This window comes from Ipomoea triloba, chromosome 10, assembly GCF_003576645.1.
Source record: "Ipomoea triloba cultivar NCNSP0323 chromosome 10, ASM357664v1".
In the NCBI taxonomy this organism is placed as follows: domain Eukaryota; kingdom Viridiplantae; phylum Streptophyta; class Magnoliopsida; order Solanales; family Convolvulaceae; genus Ipomoea; species Ipomoea triloba.
Genome location: NC_044925.1, coordinates 28,914,694 through 28,935,854, shown reverse-complemented (window position 1 = coordinate 28,935,854; position 21,161 = coordinate 28,914,694). Strand labels below are relative to the sequence as shown.

Genomic DNA, 21,161 nt, shown 5'->3' with positions numbered 1-21,161 from the left:
CCAATTGAAATGTAGATTGCTGAGAGGCACAGAAGAAGATTGGAAGATGGACACAGAGATGGGTGGCGCTTCAAACACTGAGCGTATCTTGTCTGTTGGTTTCCATAGGTGTTGAAGGGAATTTATACCCCTGGTCATGATCATGATTCATGATCGACTACTTAAAAGCTAGCTAGCTAACAGGGAAGGGAATTTATACCGGCCTGCCCTACCCTCCATCATCGAATCTCACAATATTACAGCATATATATATGCCCTCCTTCATTCCTTCTAAGGATGCTCGCTGCTCAAACATATTCTATATAAAAGATTCCATAACATAGATAGGAGGCCGGGTTCAAGGCTCCAAACTGTATCGGACTAATAATTACTAATTAGCACCCACCAATAAATACTTGGGTTTGAATGCCAGCCTTAAGCTAAGCTAGATGAGAGATGTTTATATATTTTCAAAAATATATGCATGTTTGGTGAGGATTGAGACTAATTGGTTGAAAAATGTGGTACATAACCACTTTATCTCAACCAAGTTAGGTGCCTCTGATAATGACTCGAGATCCATCGGCAGCTAGCCAGCCCCCTATAATGTGTTAATGCCCTATGTCTGCTCTAATAATATAATTTTAACATTAACTCTGTTTCATTCCCCACTATACTACCAACTAACTTGTTTCTTTCTATATAATATAATAGCACTCCACACTACAAAATAAATCAAACCAAAACAGGACTGGACTAGGGAAAATAGCTGCTTCCTCCGAGTCGGCTTAGGCCTTCCTTAGGCTATCTATCTATCTAATCTAGGCGTAGCAAGCTAAGCAGCATACTTCTGCTACTTCACACTCCATCTACGTACTACATTACATAAACATAAAACATAAAACATAATAGGTACCATGCTAGCTACCTGCTCCATCTCATCTCATCTCATCTCATCTCATCTCTATTTTAATTAATTCATTTCTTTCTTCTGTGCTACTCAACCTTAACAACTTCCTTCTGCTGCATGCACTCTTCACTCTTCTACAATGGCTCCAGCTGGGTCACTGTTATGGTGCTTCGAACTATATGCTTCCCATCCGTCCAAGAAAGTGAACCAAAAACAGCACCCGAATCATCCAACACCACGTTCTTGCTATCCATGCTGATTGTCACATAGTAGTTCAATTTCCTCACTGTCTCCGAGAACACCAGCTTCGTCGGCTTCACACTCACGCTCACTCCCTTGGGTGCCTCAACCTTCACCCTGTACACTGCATTCGTCTGCCCCACATTCGTAACTGTCCTGAAGAATGACTTGCTCGATGTTCCAGTAGCTGAGCTTGAAAACAATGCAGCGATTGACGGATAGTTTAGATTCTCTGGCACCGGCTTCTTCATTGGGCAATTCACAGGTGATCTTGTGATCACCTGAATCGTCTTTGGACCGTACTCAATTGCACACAAGAAGGTAACATAGTCTTCATTGGTTAGATCATACACCAGTCCAGGGTCCATGGCCAGATCAAGATTCAAGTGCCCTGCACCAAAATCATATGGAGTGGCTGCTTTTCCAGTCGCCTCATCCGTCATTGCTTGCAGCTTGTTATTAACTCTACTCGCGGTTGTCATCATAGCTGATCGTATTGCAGCAGGGCTCCAGTCAGGATGGGCGGATTTCAGCAAGGCCGCCGCACCACTCACATGAGGACAAGCCATTGAAGTACCAGACAAAATATTGAATTCTGTTTTTCTGGTATCCAGATCTAACCCGGTTGGGCCAACAGCATCAGTCCAGGCAGCTAAAATGTTCACTCCCGGGGCGATCAAGTCTGGCTTCAATATCTCAGGGTTTAGCCCGTTTGGCCCTCTGGCCGAGAATGAAGCCACAACCGGTGCTGGTTTTACTCCAATTACGGTCCCATAGAAGTTAATTGTTGCACTTGCAGTTGTATTTGAAGATAAGAAGGATTTAATAGCATTACCTTCATATGATCCAACAGAACAAGCTGGTAACAAGTGAGCATCCCCAACAAGGCCCTCGCCGTTGGACACACCGTTGGCAAGTATCATTCCGATTCCACCGGCTTTCTTCACCACCATTCCCTTGGCTACTCGCGGATTGCTCCCGCGATCACAGATCACGATCTTACCCCTAACTTCATTGGGATCAAGTGAATTTTCCATACACAGTGAAGCAGAGAGCACGCCCGATTTACCCGGGTAAACCAAGGGATACATTTTCCCCTTCAATGGCGATCCTGCGTATAGTGATACTCCCGAAAACTTCCTACCGTCACTCAGGACTACTTCGGCTGGGAAATTCCGGTCGATTGTGCCGGCGCCGACTGTCATGAGCCAGGGAGCAAGGTTAGTTACGGACATTCCGTTAGGGCCATCGTTGCCAGCTGATGAGGACACAAACACGCCCCTCGAAACGGCGCCGTAAGCTCCGATGGCAATAGGATCTAGGTAATAGGGCGAAGAGACACCGTCGCCTCCTCCAATCGAGATGGAAATGACATCTACACCGTCCGCAACAGCAGCATCAAAAGCGGCGAGAATGTCGGAGTCAAAGCAACCCGCATTCTTCCAGCATACTTTGTAAATAGCCAATCGAGCTTTGGGCGCAACACCTTTAGCGATTCCAGAGGCATAACCTGACATACTAGCACGGAAAGCATACCTTCCCGCTGCGGTGGAGGCGGTGTGAGTCCCGTGACCGTCGGCATCTCTCGGGGATCGGAACTCAATAGTATCGTTGATACCGCCGCCGATTCCACCGAATCCGCCGGCCTCATGCCCCTTGGAGAAAAACCGAGCTCCAACGATTTTCCTATTACAATTTTGAGCAGTGAACTTGGCTCCCGTTTCGCAAACCCCCTTCCAACGGCTAGGAACGGGTCCGAGATTCAGATCAGAAAAGCTCCGCCTCTCCGGCCAAACTCCGGTATCGAACACTCCAATAATGACATCGGAGCCATAATCAGAGTCGGACCAGAGACCTCGCTGGTTCCTGAGGCCGAGAAATTGAGGAGACCTAGTGGTATGAAGCTGCCTGCGGCGGTCCTCGAAAGCGGCGAGGATGGAGGGATGGCGAAGCACGGAAGCGGCCTGGGATGGATTAAGGGAGGCGGAGAATCCATGAAAAACGGTGTCATAAACGTGAAGGATGTTGGATGGTTGAGTAAACTCGGAGGTGTACCAGTGGTAATGGGTAGGGAAAATAGCTGGCTTTGTACGGCTGTCGACCCGGAAAATGTATGTTTTGGGCGACCCATTGGCCAAAGCCGCCGGAACAGTGAGAAGCAAGAAGAGGAGGGAGAGGAGGAAAGAGTGAGCCATAGGATCGGAGTAGACAAAGCTAAGGAGAGTAGTGTGAGTGAGAGGCATTACCGACAAGGGTGCAGTGTTATAGGAGCATTATTGTCGTCTTATTAATTTTAATTTTAATTTTAATTTTAGCAGATGGATTAATTAAATTAAAGCAGATATGATTTTGTCGCTATAAATTAAAGTAAGTACTAGTCGTTGATTACTGATGAGTCAGCCCACATTTTGCGGCATATCAAACTAATAAGGTGCCAACGTGGCTGTGAATATCTCACTCCATTTTTCAATTCAATGGTTTTTCTAAATACTTGTCAAAAATAGCAACTGTAGTGTAGTGAAACAAATTAAATACGTAGCCATCAAATCAAATAATAATAAAGAAACATATATGTTTGTAAAGCTGTAAATTAATATATGTAATGGGTTGGATATAGGTGATCCCACCTTAATTATATTTCTGGTTTTTCATCCCGAAATTCCTCCCCACAAAGAGAGCTTACTTCAGTCACTTGCCACTTGAACTACCCCACTGGGTTTTTCAACATGTTATATTGATCACTACTTTAGTTGTAAAACCACGTAGGAATATGTTTACATATATAATTACTAGATAATTAAGGTTAAAATGTATGGTTTTAACTGTACTAGTATTTTCGCACGTGCGTTGCACGGAATGAATTTGTTATAATATTTTAAGAATATTTGGATCGATATACAATTATATAAATTATAACATCGAATATTATATAGCGCAATTGATGAAATTTGTTGGATTGATTATGTTTTTTGATGTTTTCTTTGCTTGAATTAGAGCAAATAATTGTCCAATTACCCGTGTGATTCACGGATAAATTTTTTTATTATTTATTTAGATAATAAAATTAAAGATAAAATATTTTAAAAAATCTAATATTGAACATGTACATTTATTTGATTATAAGATTAGTGCAAAAATATCACTCAATTAATTGAATAATATATGACTTGTTTGTTTACAATTATCTTAAAAAGATCGATATTTAATACTCCGTATAACTTAAGTAATTATATTATTACAAAAATAAATATGGAAAATGAGAAATACTTTAACTTTAATTATTACAGAATATAAAAATAAATTGAACCATCAATATTTAACTTAATTACCATAATAATTCTTGTATGTAATGGTCGGTTGACAGTCTAGGGATGATTCTTGGGATTTGATCTTTTGCTGTTGTTCTCTTTCTTCTTCTGGGGGAGATATGGTGGCACACCACAGATTCATGATGCTGAAGTTTTGTTTGGTTCTCCTCAGTGTCTTCTCAGTCCAAGAATCTGCAGCAGGTTATATTTTGTGTTTTATATGCTGCTGTTTACTTGTAATTTCCTTGAATATTGTATAAAATCCCAGCTTTTTCTGGTTTCTTAGCTTGAATTTCACAGTTTTTTGAGTAATTGAGAATATGGGATCTTGAATTTGAAGGCTTTTTCATTATATTACATGATAATGGATTTACATCGCAAAGGGCATTTGAGATAAGTCTATGATACACAAAAAAAAAGTGTTCTATTATTATTGTTGTTATTTTGGACTAAAGAATGTAGTAAATACTTTAGCAAAGGGCATTTTTTTCTGCATTATTTAGCATATTCATTCTCTCAAAATAATCTTAATATGACGAAAAATTGGATAATAGCTTCATATTTTATTACTTGGAAAATAGTTAAGTTTGACCATAATTCTAATTTTTCAATGGAAAATGAGAACCTATAAATTTTTTGAATACTGGTGATGGACAATGAAAAACATTTTTTTTTTTTTTTGTAAATAAATAGGCATATAGTTTTTTTTTTTAAATGCATGTTACAAAAAGCTTATTCAAAATAACACATTTGAAAATTTATTAAGGGCCATTTAAAANGGATCGGAGTAGACAAAGCTAAGGAGAGTAGTGTGAGTGAGAGGCATTACCGACAAGGGTGCAGTGTTATAGGAGCATTATTGTCGTCTTATTAATTTTAATTTTAATTTTAATTTTAGCAGATGGATTAATTAAATTAAAGCAGATATGATTTTGTCGCTATAAATTAAAGTAAGTACTAGTCGTTGATTACTGATGAGTCAGCCCACATTTTGCGGCATATCAAACTAATAAGGTGCCAACGTGGCTGTGAATATCTCACTCCATTTTTCAATTCAATGGTTTTTCTAAATACTTGTCAAAAATAGCAACTGTAGTGTAGTGAAACAAATTAAATACGTAGCCATCAAATCAAATAATAATAAAGAAACATATATGTTTGTAAAGCTGTAAATTAATATATGTAATGGGTTGGATATAGGTGATCCCACCTTAATTATATTTCTGGTTTTTCATCCCGAAATTCCTCCCCACAAAGAGAGCTTACTTCAGTCACTTGCCACTTGAACTACCCCACTGGGTTTTTCAACATGTTATATTGATCACTACTTTAGTTGTAAAACCACGTAGGAATATGTTTACATATATAATTACTAGATAATTAAGGTTAAAATGTATGGTTTTAACTGTACTAGTATTTTCGCACGTGCGTTGCACGGAATGAATTTGTTATAATATTTTAAGAATATTTGGATCGATATACAATTATATAAATTATAACATCGAATATTATATAGCGCAATTGATGAAATTTGTTGGATTGATTATGTTTTTTGATGTTTTCTTTGCTTGAATTAGAGCAAATAATTGTCCAATTACCCGTGTGATTCACGGATAAATTTTTTTATTATTTATTTAGATAATAAAATTAAAGATAAAATATTTTAAAAAATCTAATATTGAACATGTACATTTATTTGATTATAAGATTAGTGCAAAAATATCACTCAATTAATTGAATAATATATGACTTGTTTGTTTACAATTATCTTAAAAAGATCGATATTTAATACTCCGTATAACTTAAGTAATTATATTATTACAAAAATAAATATGGAAAATGAGAAATACTTTAACTTTAATTATTACAGAATATAAAAATAAATTGAACCATCAATATTTAACTTAATTACCATAATAATTCTTGTATGTAATGGTCGGTTGACAGTCTAGGGATGATTCTTGGGATTTGATCTTTTGCTGTTGTTCTCTTTCTTCTTCTGGGGGAGATATGGTGGCACACCACAGATTCATGATGCTGAAGTTTTGTTTGGTTCTCCTCAGTGTCTTCTCAGTCCAAGAATCTGCAGCAGGTTATATTTTGTGTTTTATATGCTGCTGTTTACTTGTAATTTCCTTGAATATTGTATAAAATCCCAGCTTTTTCTGGTTTCTTAGCTTGAATTTCACAGTTTTTTGAGTAATTGAGAATATGGGATCTTGAATTTGAAGGCTTTTTCATTATATTACATGATAATGGATTTACATCGCAAAGGGCATTTGAGATAAGTCTATGATACACAAAAAAAAAGTGTTCTATTATTATTGTTGTTATTTTGGACTAAAGAATGTAGTAAATACTTTAGCAAAGGGCATTTTTTTCTGCATTATTTAGCATATTCATTCTCTCAAAATAATCTTAATATGACGAAAAATTGGATAATAGCTTCATATTTTATTACTTGGAAAATAGTTAAGTTTGACCATAATTCTAATTTTTCAATGGAAAATGAGAACCTATAAATTTTTTGAATACTGGTGATGGACAATGAAAAACATTTTTTTTTTTTTTTGTAAATAAATAGGCATATAGTTTTTTTTTTTAAATGCATGTTACAAAAAGCTTATTCAAAATAACACATTTGAAAATTTATTAAGGGCCATTTAAAANTAGAAAAATTATGTATATGATTCAACTCCTTTTCCCCTTTACCTTACACTTGAGTTGAGTCTGGATTTGTACATGCATAGTTTTTTCCCCACATTTCATTTCAGCTCCTTTTTCCCTGTGTTTTTTCTTTTCTTTCCTTTCCCTGCGTTTTAACCCCCTCATTGGCAGTAGTGAAATTTTAGCTGTTTTAACCTTATAATGAAACTTCAAAATAGAAAATGATACCACATCACACAAAATTACATTCTCATAGCCTGCAAAATACGTAGTATAAAATACCACTGACTTCTGTCTTAATTTCTCAAGTTCAGATTGAACATCTTTTAGGGCTTTTGATGATTTAACAATTGGAACTGTTGGAGGATACAATACAACCGAAGCTACCAGAGAAGAGTAGAGGGGTACATGCGTCTTTTATATTGCCTTTAGTTGTAACCATCCGCTTCATCTTCCTTGTATATATTCTCCATTGTTTAGTTCTGTACAACTATCTCTTCACTCTGTAATCTTCACTACTCATCAATACAACAGTTTCTATTTTTCATTTTCCATTGCTTTACTGCTAACAAATCCAACAAACTCCTGCAACAAACTTCAGGTTTTTACTCGGAATCTCCAAAGTTTTCATATATTCCTCATTTACGTACAGAAAAGCAATTTACAAATAGAAATAATATAGCAATTGGAAAAACATCATTGTAGATTTGAAAAGTGAATAATCTAGCAGAATGTAATAACATCCACTTTGACACATTAAATTCATTAGGAGGATGACAGGGAAGGAATGAAGAACTAATTGAGTATTAAATACATGAAAGAAAGGCATCATATATGTATAACATCCACTTTGACACATTAAATGCATTGTGTTTTTTGTTTTAACTTTGGTTCGTGTTTCATGTTAATCACCTTGATTCTGCAATTATTTGGGTTCATGTCCTTTACCTCACACTACTGTAGGACAGTGATGTTGACATTTCAAGAGATACGCATACTGCTTTAGAACCATCTTCAAAGCATCACAGTAGGTGTTCCCCCATGCCTTCAGCTGAAAAGGTGTATGCTGACAAAAATGGTTCAAGAGGAAGAAACAGGTCAGACATGGATGAAGTGACAGAAGTGTATGCCAATAGTTATCATACTCAGGGTATGCTTTCCATGCTATAGCAAATATTTATCATATGTTAATTGGTTGTACGTTCATTTTCCTTTTCTTTGTCATCTTGTTGGTCAGTAATTGCATTTCTTTTATGTGAATTTTCCTTTTTGTCAAAGCACAGGTGCTAATGTCCTGGCTATTTTATGCTTGGAGAGAAATGAGTAATCTTTCTAGAGAAATGAATAACGGGAGAAATAGAAAAATTGGAATACTTGTTTACTGCAGAAAATTATTTGAAAAGAGGTATAGGTACCTAGATTTTAAATATAATTAAATTATTAGAATAACAATTAGGAGAAATTTACCTAGAAGTCTTGGAATAAGCATGTTGATATTCCATGGCCAAATAAGAATGCATCAAGTGGAGTCTTATAGAGTTTTTTCTCATCTTGGGATAAGTTGGAGGGAGAGACGAAAACAGACTCCATTAGTGAACAATAAGGAGAAATAGCAGAGAATAAAAGAAAATAATGGATGGTAGCATTGTTCAGGATTATAAGAGTATTTATAGTGCAGATTAGGTGGCTGGTTATGGAGCATTATTATTTGAAGAAATAATGATGATTTTGTGGCAGATTATAGAGAAAGTTCGATGTACAATTGCAATTGCAGAATATGGCCAATTATGAATTGATTTATGGAGCGGTTTATTTGCAATTGCAGAATATGGCCAATTATGGATGGAAAATCTTCCTTAATGATTAATATTAAAATAAGGCTAAATTATCAGTAATTGATTCTATTCTATTTTTTAATGCAAAATCTTCCTTAAAGATTTACGTGTAGACTAACATTTCTTTAAAGATTCATTTCCTTATATTCCTTTACTGATTCATATCCATTTTTCCATTTTTTTAGAGTCTACGGGTTCAAGGGCTAACATTTCCTTCCATACTTTTCCATTTTTCCATATTTATATTAATTGTTTGAATTGTATTCCCATAGCTATTTCAACGTTTCTTACCAATTCCATAAATATTATATTCCCATAGCTATTTCAACATTTCATGTATTAACATATTCTTACCAATTATAATTAATAGATATTATTTAATTTTTTATATAACATTTTCTTACCAATTAGACTTTATTAATTATTTTACTAATAAATTATGTAATTAATATTGCCAAAAGTTTGAGCGGAAAAATTTAGGAGGAGGATATTATTTTTATATATAGTATAGATTGGAATCTGTAAGTACAAATATGTGGCTGAAAGCGAATTGCATTTGGCATTATACAATTTATGCTAACACACATGGTGTGGGTCAGTGCATGTTTAAATATAAAATATAATTAATTAAAAACCACTGATAAATTAAATAAGAAAAAAAACAGTGAGAAGATAAGCATGCATATGCGATGGAATGTATAGTAGCAATGAGTCATGTGTGTGTGTGTTGCAGCTAATATTGTATGTACCAACCAACCAATCCGAAAATGAGATTGTTGCGAGTTATGACGAGGACGTTGAATTGGCACTGGCCTCTCGTCCATGCAATGCAACTTCAATTCCTAACTGCAATATGATGCTCCCCGCCCCGTACCACACAACTAAATCATGCCAAGTCTATTTCATTTCCACAAATATATTAATATATTATATTACATTATTAGAAGAAAAAAAACATAAAAACCTTTTAATTATAGACTACATGCATCTTGTATATGTTTAAACTACCGACCGACAATTTTAGAGAAGGAAATTCCGATCCTGGGCCATAATACATACATATATACATACATGTATATATGATCTGATAGATTTAATTTGTTGGAAACAGCAGGCATCCCTACCCTTGCTTTATATATGCGGTCAAAAAACCAAAACAAAAACAGGCCAGACAGAGGAAAGTAAAAGGGAGTTTAAAGAGAAAGTGTATTAATAAGAAGCCATGCAAGGAACAGCTAGTAATGGTTAAGATCAGATGAGATCCAGCAGATGGCATGGAGGTACAATTTAATTTATGTATGTTCGTTTACTTATCAAAAACTATATATTTAGTTTTTTTTTTTAATTTGTTAACATCATCTCATCTCCACTAATTGATCAATGGGGACCGGGGCAAAAGAAATGGAGTTGTATGTTAACCTTGAAAAATATTAATTCGACTCCAAAAGTTTACTCCAAACTTTTACTTCCACTAAGTATTCAAATATTATTAGAAGAAAACAAAAGAAATGTATAAAAATCATGACTACTCCTTATAATAGAAAATGGGAGCACACTTAAAATTATTTTGTTAACCTTAGCTTAATGACGGATGATGTGATGTGTGATGAGATGGTAAATTAAAAAGGGTTAACAAAAATCAACCTAACTGGCCTGCCAGGTGCATGATTATGATTATGTGTAGTGAGGGTGGTGGACATATGCTCAACCCGTCGGTCCCACCTTTACCTCAGCTCTTCTCTTCACTTACACCTAGCAAAGTTAAGCTTAACTGGATGCTCCCATCCTCTTTTGTACGTGTAATCAGATCAATTTGTGGTTTTTTTAGTCACTTTATTACAATGTTGTATATTTTATACATACTTTTTAAATATATTAAATCAAAAAGAGTCAATGCTCTCACCGAAATTCGAACTTGCGATCTTCTAAATCTAATCAGCACACTCACGTTAGCACTTAAACCGTGACTCTTCGTCCAGTTGGCTACAATTTGGCCCAATTTTTAGTCTACATATAGTAAATGACGATTATTTTATGAGATATTTCATTTCTTCACTTTTTCTCTCTAGGTTTTCTTCCATAGAAACTCTCCCAAAACACATTTACTTTGTAATCAAACCATTTTATTGAAGAATTAGAGGACAATTTCATGTTGTAATTGCTTCTTCATCTACATTTCCATATTTGATATTCTAATTTCCATAAACAAAGCTAACTTCTCCTCTTTAATTTAACCTGTAACCTCCTACTTAGGAGAGTCACAAATGTACCATTGAGTTACAAGTTACTTGGTCGACTCAATTTGTATTCAACTCCAAATTAAAAGCCAGATGCTTCAATTCCCATTCAAGCTAAGCCTCCTTTCTTTTAAATATTATTCGCTTCTTATTCCAACCAACACTCCACACTCACACTGCAATAAATAAATAATTATATACCTCAAATTTTGTACTACTTAATAATATTTAATCTCAACTACATACTGTTTGTTTATTTTAATAATATAGTATATGTATATGTTGCAGGATATAACAGTACACATGGATGGGATCATAATTCATAGAGCTAGCTTAAAGTGGAGCGTTTGGGTCTTCAATTCATATTTGAAAAGAGTATACAATTTTATTGGCCCAACCCATTTAGTAGTAGTCAGTCATGTGAGAGTGAGACATTGCAGCAGCAATGGCTTGCTTGAATTGGTGGTAATTAAGTGAGTGATAGATCCAAGTGGGCGTCTACCGTACCATTGACTATATGAAGTGCAATTGGTCTACATGATGCTGCTATTCTGCTGTATGTAGTGATAGCCCAATATAGCAAAACAATATATATACACACTTTCATGACAAATTAAACCCCACATACATAACATATTTTGATTGAACAATTCTCATTAGTTTGATAATTAACTAATCAAAATATGAAACATACATATATAGCAATAGTAATAGTAAAACTATTGGGACTAATTACTATATATAGCTAGTACAGTTCAACTAGAGTAATACTAGTAATAATCTAGCTATCTATTTTGTTGATTATATTTATGTATATAACGACAGATATTGCATTATTATGTCAAAGTATATATATATATATATATTTAATGGTAGGGTGTTAAAGACGGATGCATGGGAGTTATGATAAATAGATGGAAGTAATTGGATGGATGATTATTTGATTAATCTTTGGTTGATGACATCCATTCCCATCTCCGTTGGGTCTGTTGCTTGAACTTCATAGTGAATCCCTTCCAGAGCTCTCCTCAGTCCATCTTTGGAGGTTGCATAAACCATTTTTGCCCGGACTCTTGATTCCGCTGGCGCCCTGCACCACGTACGTACGTACCATGCATTATATTATATTAATTAATTATTTTACCATCCAAAATCCAAATGCCTGCTGCAAGAAATGAAATTAATGAAACAAACAAACCATGCAATGAAGAAGATCTTGCTTTTCCGGCAATTATCGAGGGTGACGAAGTCGAAATCAAAGACGGCGTATCGGCAGTCGTCTTTGGGGAGAGACGCCGCCAGATCCTCATAGCTTTCACCGGCTCCGCCCACCTTCTCCACCTTCAACCTCAGCATCCCTGACTCCTCCTCAAACTTGAAAACTATGTACCTGTGCACCTTCTTCCACTTCATCTCCATGAACGAATTCTTGCATTCATCCGTCACCCACATCCCCGCCCTCGCCTTTTCCGCCGCCTAACCACCCACGCACCATGCATATATATTATTCAATTCATCCATTATATTATATATTCACATACAATCAATGAAATTATACTAAATTAAACGAGATAGATAGATCTATCGAGCCTACCATCTTCAAATTAGCCATAGCCATCAAGTACGTTACTTGTTGTCAAGGAATGGAAATTGCAGCGACTATGCTTTGGCGTTGCTGTATGTTATCGTTACTTGTGTGTGAAATGAGACTGTCCTGTCCTGTCCTGTCCAACTTAATTCACGCTGTTATATAGGATGTGCTTTATTAATTTGCCATTACATTCTGCCATATATTACCAAATTATCCAATCTATGCTTATAGACAAAATTACCCCTCCATTCACATTACCAAACTGTTTTTCAGACCAGGGGTACCCCAAACAGTATACTATTTTTGTACGTAGAATTCCAAGGTTTGGTTGACAGCTCACAGTTTCATCGCACTTTTTTAATTATATTTTTAACTCCATCTATATTTACTTTATTTTTCATCATATTATTCATATGGTTATGTAATTATGAAGTGGGCCCTTTCTCAATACAATTACTAAATTTGAACCGGATAAAGTTCATTCATTCGTTGGATTTTTTATGTATACAAGATAAGATTTTACATAAATTTTGTAAAAATAAAAATTATCCGTTTTGGTGCTAATTTGTACCATATACAATCTAAAAATACATTTTTAGTTGTACCAGAACATTCTACATGACCCAATTCAATCTATGAAGGGTACAAATTGACGCCCGCAACAATAATGCATGTCATTTTCGATTATAATGTAATTTTTTAAAAAATGAACATACATACTAGTATGTAGATTTCCATTTTGCAGACATTCTTAGAATTTGCAGGCATCCTAAGATCCACTGTACGTACTGTTGTCAAATTTTAGTGCACAAATTGAAGAAGTAACGAACGCAGGTCCTGGCCGCAATATGCATGGTTGAGGTTTCAATTCCCATAGGATTGTGTAGGAATGTAGGAGTTGGGTGCATTATTTATTTGACAAATTTTAGTGTAGATCGTGATTCACGTAGCAACGTGAACCGGATAGAAAAACGACGTCGTTTAAACTTTTTTTATTACTAATTTTGTTATGGTTCATGTAGCAACCTCTCTCATTATTCAATTTCATTTTATCCATATTATAATTTCATTATAGCGCAATTACAGTTGATTTGACAATAATATATATACATTCAATATGTGAAATATGATATTCAACTGCATTCTATACACAATATAGGATAGTTTCATTGCATCACTACTAAAGTATCATTATTATTCAACTACAATTAATTTATTTGACAATATACACTCAATATGTGAGACGTGTTATTTCGATCAGTTTCATTTTGTATACACTACTATAGTTTCATTAAGTATCATTCTAATTAAATTATAGTCTCATGCATTTAACAATATATACATTCAGTAGTTTCATTATATTTCATGCAGAATATGGTTTGATTAAAGTAGCAAGAAGAGTATGGGGGCGGGGAAAATGGCGAAGGACTACGTTTACAAGCACTAAAATCTAAGAATGAGAAGATGGAAGTGATGGAGGAAGAGGAAACATGTATTGTAACCAACATGTGGCCTATGCATGCATGTAGTGTTGCGATGATCACAAGATCCTATGATCAATCTGCAGGCCCACACCTTATTCAGCAGCTCTCACATGTGCATTTGGAAGGATGCATAACTTGGATCACATACATCAACTTTAGCTAGCGTATGATTGTATGTGCAGCTAGCTTAGCTAGCTAGGTGGATCTTCAATTCAATTCTTCCATCAGTGTTTTGGTGTTAATTGTATGTTAAAGCAATTAAGCAAGCAACAATATAATACACATGATCCATCCATCACAATAATCTCCATCAATATACAAATATATATGGCTCAAACTAACCATTAAACAAATCAGCCTTAGCTTGCTTAATTGCAGGATCATTATTCACACAATTAAGTTGTAGGAATCACATACACCCGCCCTTCCTTGCCCTGGCCTGCTAATAATTTCTCCATCTACCCAATAACAACAATCTGCAGCCAAAACCCTAAGCATCCATATCATCATCAGTAGCCAGGGGATCGGAAAATATATAATTATATAATGGGCGGGGCGGGGCGGGGCTATTATTAACATCAAATTAAAACTTGCCTCTGCTCTCAATTCTAACATCTAAGAAATTGAGCATCAGCCAGCCAGCCAAAGAGAACGAGCTTTCGCAGTTCGCACTCCTACAACGCCACCTTCACTGACTGAGCAGTCAGTGGACAAAGAGAATTGTACGAGCAATCATTATTGCATGGACCATGGTCCACACAGGGACCAAAAATAAAAAATACATTATTTTTGTATTAAAGTTACATTATTTTTGTACTCAAGGTACATTATTTGATATATACTATCAAATAATGTACCTACAGTACAAAAATAATGTACTTTTTATTTTTGGTCAACACAGCTGTGTGGACCATGGTCCATGCAATAACTTGCCAGAGTTGTATGTCTGGGCTGCGCTGCGCTCTATGATTTGGTGTTACTTGGACCTGGATGGGCTGCTACTCTTCAACACTTTTATACGGGCCGGCCCTTCTAAATGATACTGAGTAACTATTTCTATAATCAAATCCAAAACGATATATAATTTTTTTTTGGACAATTCAATCATTCATTACACAGCTTTTCGCTCAATGCAGCTTGTCTCTCTTCCATTTTTTTTTTTAAACACTTTGTTTAAAACATGTGTATGTGGTGCTGCGTGACACATCTTTTGCCAAAACAAAACAAAATGATACGATGTGACATATGGGGCGTGAAAAGTGTCGTTTTAAAACTTCATATTTTAGATTTATGTTCTATGAAAGTTGTAATCCTTCGACTTTTCTTTTCAATGGAGTAAGAATCACCACATTTAAACATTTCTAGATTGAGATATGGTTAAGATACCAAACAGTGGTAGTTTTGGACGAAATCTGTAAGTTTGGAACTTCAACTTCAAAGACGATTTTGACCTCTTTGGCTTCTTTTTTTAGTCTCTTTTTTTGGTACAAAGGTTCTTTTTTTTTAGTCTTTAATGTCTTCATAAGTGTTGTTGCCCTTTAAGTATTCTTTCCAATGACACAAGAATCACTTCATTTGGACATTTCTAGGCCGATACATCGTCCAAATACCGAACAGTGACCAATCTATACGAGAATTTCAGTTTTTTGACACTTGTTCCACTTTTACCTTCGTTTGTCCATATGATCAAAACCATTGAAAATATCACTTTTAGACTCAATTGAAAGCGTTGCATTCATCTCCATACCTTCTCCATAACTTCTCCTTGGCTCCCTTGACTCCAAATGCATCCAAAATCCTTCATTTATACTCAAAGATATTAAAGAAGTGTGCCTAATTGATCAAATGAGCAAAATAAGGATCATTTTGAACACCATTGTGACACTTCATAAGCAAAATAAGGATAAAATATGGGGTACAAATATGAACAATTATCAGTCACACAAGAATTTTGGTTAAAAACTTATTTAATGTTATAACTTTCAGTATCTTTTTCAATTATTGTTGTCATGCACATGCAACTATCTATCATATATTTTCTTATTTTCTTCAATAATAATAATATATACAGATTATATATTGGAGTATTATTTAAGTTATTTTTTAAAATATAAATATTAATTTTTTTTAAAACACTTTTTTTTAAAACATGTGTATGTGGTGCTGCGTGACACATCTGTTGCCAAAACAAAACAAAATGCTACGATGTGACATATGGGGCGTGAAAAGTGTCGTCTTAATTTTTTTTTCTTTTTAAAAGTTCTTTTAAATTGAACCATTCAATAATATAATAGTAATAAGAGTTAAATAACATGTTGAAAGATTACCATATCAGTGTATCGCACAATAATTCTTTTGCAAGTTGGATGTCTACTTTCTTAGTTTCTTTGATGTTACGTCGTTGCCCCACTAAAAAAACGTAACCATAATGGAATGTGCTTTCATTTCTTGATGAGATTTACTAAATAGCACCTATATCATTAATGAAAATAAATGGCCATACCATATATCAAATATTATTATTAAATGAGTTATATGCTGGCTGTACATAAATTTCAAAAAAATAAAATAAAAAATAATACTTAAATGTCTGGCACTAGACCAACATGTTTTCTATAAAGTATAAATTTCAATATTGACGAGGGAAATTTATAATCACTATATGCACAGGATAAACTATATTCTTGTGTAATATTCCGTAATCTACAAAATGCATGAGCGGTAAATCAAATTTAAAAGGTTATGTACAACAAGTTCAATTGAAAGGGTGTTAGCAAGTATATAATCGATATTATGATTAAGAGAGTGTGCATAGGTCTGAAATGAATACATATAAAAAAAAATTAATACAAATACTATTGGCAACACAGTTTAATCTTAATGACATTGGAATCTAATTTTTGGTGGGTGAGGTGGTTGAATATGCTCTTCAATTGAAAAATATTGGATATTGGCTTATCAGCTATTTTTTAGCTGATTTGACCAATTTTAGCTGTTTGACTCGGTCAAACAGCTAAAATTAGTGTTTGGCAAATCAGCTTATTGACTTGGCTTATTGATGCAATCAGCTGGAAACCAAAAAGCTACTAAGGCTAGCGTTTTAAACATAGCTGATCACACTCAAGATGTAAATGATAATTTTGTCCTTCCCTCATCTTCTCCCCTTCTCCTTCCCCTCTCACTGGCAGACATGAACATAAAACAAAACTCAGAAATTAAAAGTAAAATAATAATAATAATAATAATAATGAAAAAGACTATCAACCCATACAAAGTCATCTTCATCCTCAAAACTCAGACCATACATACAAACTATATTTTTTACTTCACAAATTAAAAGTAAAAAGAAAATACCAACAATGAAAAAGAATAACCAGAGTCATCTTCATCCATGCTGCCATCTAATTCTTGCTGTTTTTCTTGCCCATTGTTCTTCGCTTCGATCTGATTCTCCCTTTTTCTTTTGGCATCTCGCCATCTCTGCGTGCGTCTGAGGGAGAGAAAATTTCTGTTTCGATTTACAGCACGTTTGGTTCACGGAATGAATTGTAAGGGAATAGGAATACTATTCCATAAGGAATAGAATAGGTAAGGAATAGAATATGAATTGTATTCCAGCGTTTGGTTCGCGGAAGGAATAGACTTGGGAATTGTATTCCAGTGTTTGGTTCGCGAAAGGAATAGAAATGGAATATATATTTAAAAGACATATATGCCCTTGTACAAAATAATTCTTATTATTATTATTATTATTATGATTATTATTATTATTATTATTATTATTGAATCTAATATTCTTTGAAGACTGTTCATTATACATGACGGAATTTATGTATGAATTAAAATTCAAATAATTCTCTATCAACTGGTAATCAATATATTATAAGAACATTTATTAATATTCAGAAGAAGAATAACATATGTTTTTTAAAACAAAATACTGAAAACAATTCAATGATAGTAGCAATGTTCATAAACTATAATTCTGTTATGTATTCTAACAGGATAAAATGATGGGCTTCTTAGTATAGCCCATCTCATTTTTAATAAACCAAAAGTCCGTTCTATGACATTGCGAGCAGCTGCATGTTTCATATTAAAAAACTCTTGAGGAGTTGTCGGTTGATGACCTTGACGCCATTCATTTAAGTGGTACCTTTGACCTCTAAATGGTGCCAAAAATCCCTCACTATTAGCATATCCTCCGTCAACTAAATAGTAACAACCTATAAACATAATTTTATAATATAATGAGAATGCATATTATATTACATCATATTTGAAATTGAATATTATAATACTTACCATTAGGGACCTTAAGTGGATGCCTTCTAGATAATGCATCCCGAAGAACTCTACTGTCTGCTACAGATCCTTCCCATCCCGGAAGAACATAGACAAATTGCATATTAGGTGTACATACACCTAATACATTTGTTGCAATTTCACCCTTTCGAGATCGATATCTAGGTTTATCTTCTGATGGCACTTTTATTGTAATGAATGTTCCATCTAAAGCGCCTAGATAATTCTAGAAATTATATCAAATATTATTAAATATATATTCACATTGTAGTTATTCGTTATAAATCAAGTGTAGGGGATATGTTTAAGTACTTTAAACCATTTCCATCTATGATCTGTTGATGTAGCTGGAACTGGTTCAGGATCTTTGAATAAATGATTCCGGAGTTTCAATACAGCATTTAATACTACATTAAAGTATCAACTAATAGTTTCACCTGACCTTTGAAAATTATTTTGAATGATCCTATTTTTTATATGATGAGCAATAATATGTAAAAATATTGCTACTTGCTCATCAACAAGCATATTTCTTGTTGGCCTTAACCCTCCTATAGTTTGTAACATTGTACATAACTTTACAAAAGCATGTCGATTCATCCTAAGTTGAGATATGCATTTGTCATCACAAGAATAGACTGTTCGTAACATATATTCTCGAGACCCTAAAGCATTAATAATATAAGATTTCATTCGTTTTTTATTAGAACACAAAATTGTCAACATATACATCATCATTATAAATAATGAAGTCACTGAAGCACATATATCCAACCATACACGCAACACAACTACACATCTTTTCTTTCTTTCAGTACGGGTTATTAAACGCAAACGAGCCATAACTGCAAATTAAATGTAAACCATAATATACTCAAAACTATAACAATGATTCACAAATAATATATCAAAAACACATACAAATTACAATAAAAAAAATCAAAACAACGCATATATAAATCACAAACCCTAATATTGAAATATATATAATCAATTTATATATAATATACTGCTGCGGCTGTGACGGTGTGCCACAGCCACCGCCACACAGCAGCAGCAGTATATTAATTCTAATATACTGCTGCGGCTGTGGCGGTGTGCCACGGCCGCAACAGTGATTATATATATATATTATTATATATATATTAAATATATGTGCATATATAAAATAATTTATAAAACAAATAAAAGGTGAGAAGAATACCTTGAAGAAGATTCTCAATTTGCAATGGCGGTAGGAGATCTGTGCGATGAGAGGGGTGATGCGATGAGTTTTAGGTTTAGGTGATACGGGAGAGCCAGAGAGGTGATGCGATGAATTCAATCTGTAAAAAAAATGACGCGTAAAAAATTTTAAGTTTAAATAAGGGTAAAAAAGAAATAATAATAAAATATCTATTCCTGAGCTCTCAGGAATAGGTTAATACCAGGGGGACCCTGGTAATAGCTATTACCCTTACAAGGGTAATAGCTCATTCCAGGAACAATGTTTCTGGGAATACAAATGCGAACCAAACGACGGAATAGGTTATTACTGGGAATGCTATGTCATTCCCTACCTATTCCGTGAACCAAACATGCCATTAGGGAATTAAGAGAGAGGGAATGGGTAGGGATTTGTCTTGAATGGGCTGTGGGTTTGGGTTAATAATAATAATAATAATTCTGTTATTAAAATAATACGGGGTTGTGGGCTGTGAGAGTGTGAGGTTTAGCAGTTTAGGCAATAAAATAATAATAATAATAATAATAATAATAATAATATTTTAAATGTAAATAAATAATTATATTTAATAATAATAATATAATAGTAATAAATTACATATTTTGTTATATTTAAAACTTAAAATAACACAATACACTCATACCCTTAAATGTCAAACTTAAAATAGCACAATACACTCATACCTTTAAATGTCATTTTACATACAATAAACTAATAGTAAACAGCTAATTTACCAAACACTTTTTATAATCAGCTAATACAATCAGTTGGTCAAACTAGCTAGCACAATCAGCTATTAACTATCAATTAATTTGATCAGCTACCAGCTACCAGCTATCAGCTATCAGTCATTTGCCAAACACCTCTTATACTTATTTGTCTATAATTGATTGATGTGATGTGGATCAAATAATAAATAAAAAGAGTCGTAATATTTCTAAAAAGAAGAAGAGGAAGATAACATATATATATGTGGCAAGATCGATTAACAAAACAACAATAAATGTTGATTGAAAAGTAGAAAAGCATTTCAGTCTACAATGATGATATGGTTGCCGATGCGGGCCTAGCTAGAGCCGTACTTATTTGCCATCTTATATTCTTATCTTATCATCACATTTCAATAATTCTAATGACTACTTCACTACTCTATAAGGCGGAGTTATTATAAGCACTGCTTGCGGACGTCTCTCCATGGCCAAATACCCAATACACCCCAAATTACTCATATATATATATATATATATATATATATATATATATATATATATATATATATATATATCACTTTTGTACGTTATATTTATATATTCCATAGGATTTTTCCTTCTTTTAGACATGATCCATATATAATTTTTGTGAATATGAGAGCATATTGCT

General features: G+C 34.1%; 2 protein-coding genes across 2 annotated transcripts; both read right to left on the bottom strand.

Moving 5' to 3' along the window:
• Nucleotides 1-621: 621 nt before the first annotated feature.
• Nucleotides 622-3,371, bottom strand: LOC116032358 (subtilisin-like protease SBT1.6). The gene has a single exon (XM_031274865.1). It carries the CDS (start codon nucleotides 3,322-3,324, stop codon nucleotides 1,024-1,026), a length of 2,301 nt encoding a protein of 766 aa, XP_031130725.1. The 5' UTR covers nucleotides 3,325-3,371; the 3' UTR covers nucleotides 622-1,023.
• An 8,427-nt stretch (nucleotides 3,372-11,798) lies between these two features.
• On the bottom strand, nucleotides 11,799-12,891 carry LOC116032922 (actin-depolymerizing factor 5-like). Its single transcript, XM_031275660.1, has 3 exons — nucleotides 12,771-12,891; nucleotides 12,375-12,652; nucleotides 11,799-12,266 (listed from the first exon to the last, which is right to left on the bottom strand). The coding sequence occupies exons 1-3, from the start codon at nucleotides 12,792-12,794 to the stop codon at nucleotides 12,113-12,115; spliced, it is 456 nt and encodes a 151-aa protein (XP_031131520.1). The 5' UTR covers nucleotides 12,795-12,891; the 3' UTR covers nucleotides 11,799-12,112.
• Nucleotides 12,892-21,161: the final 8,270 nt, after the last annotated feature.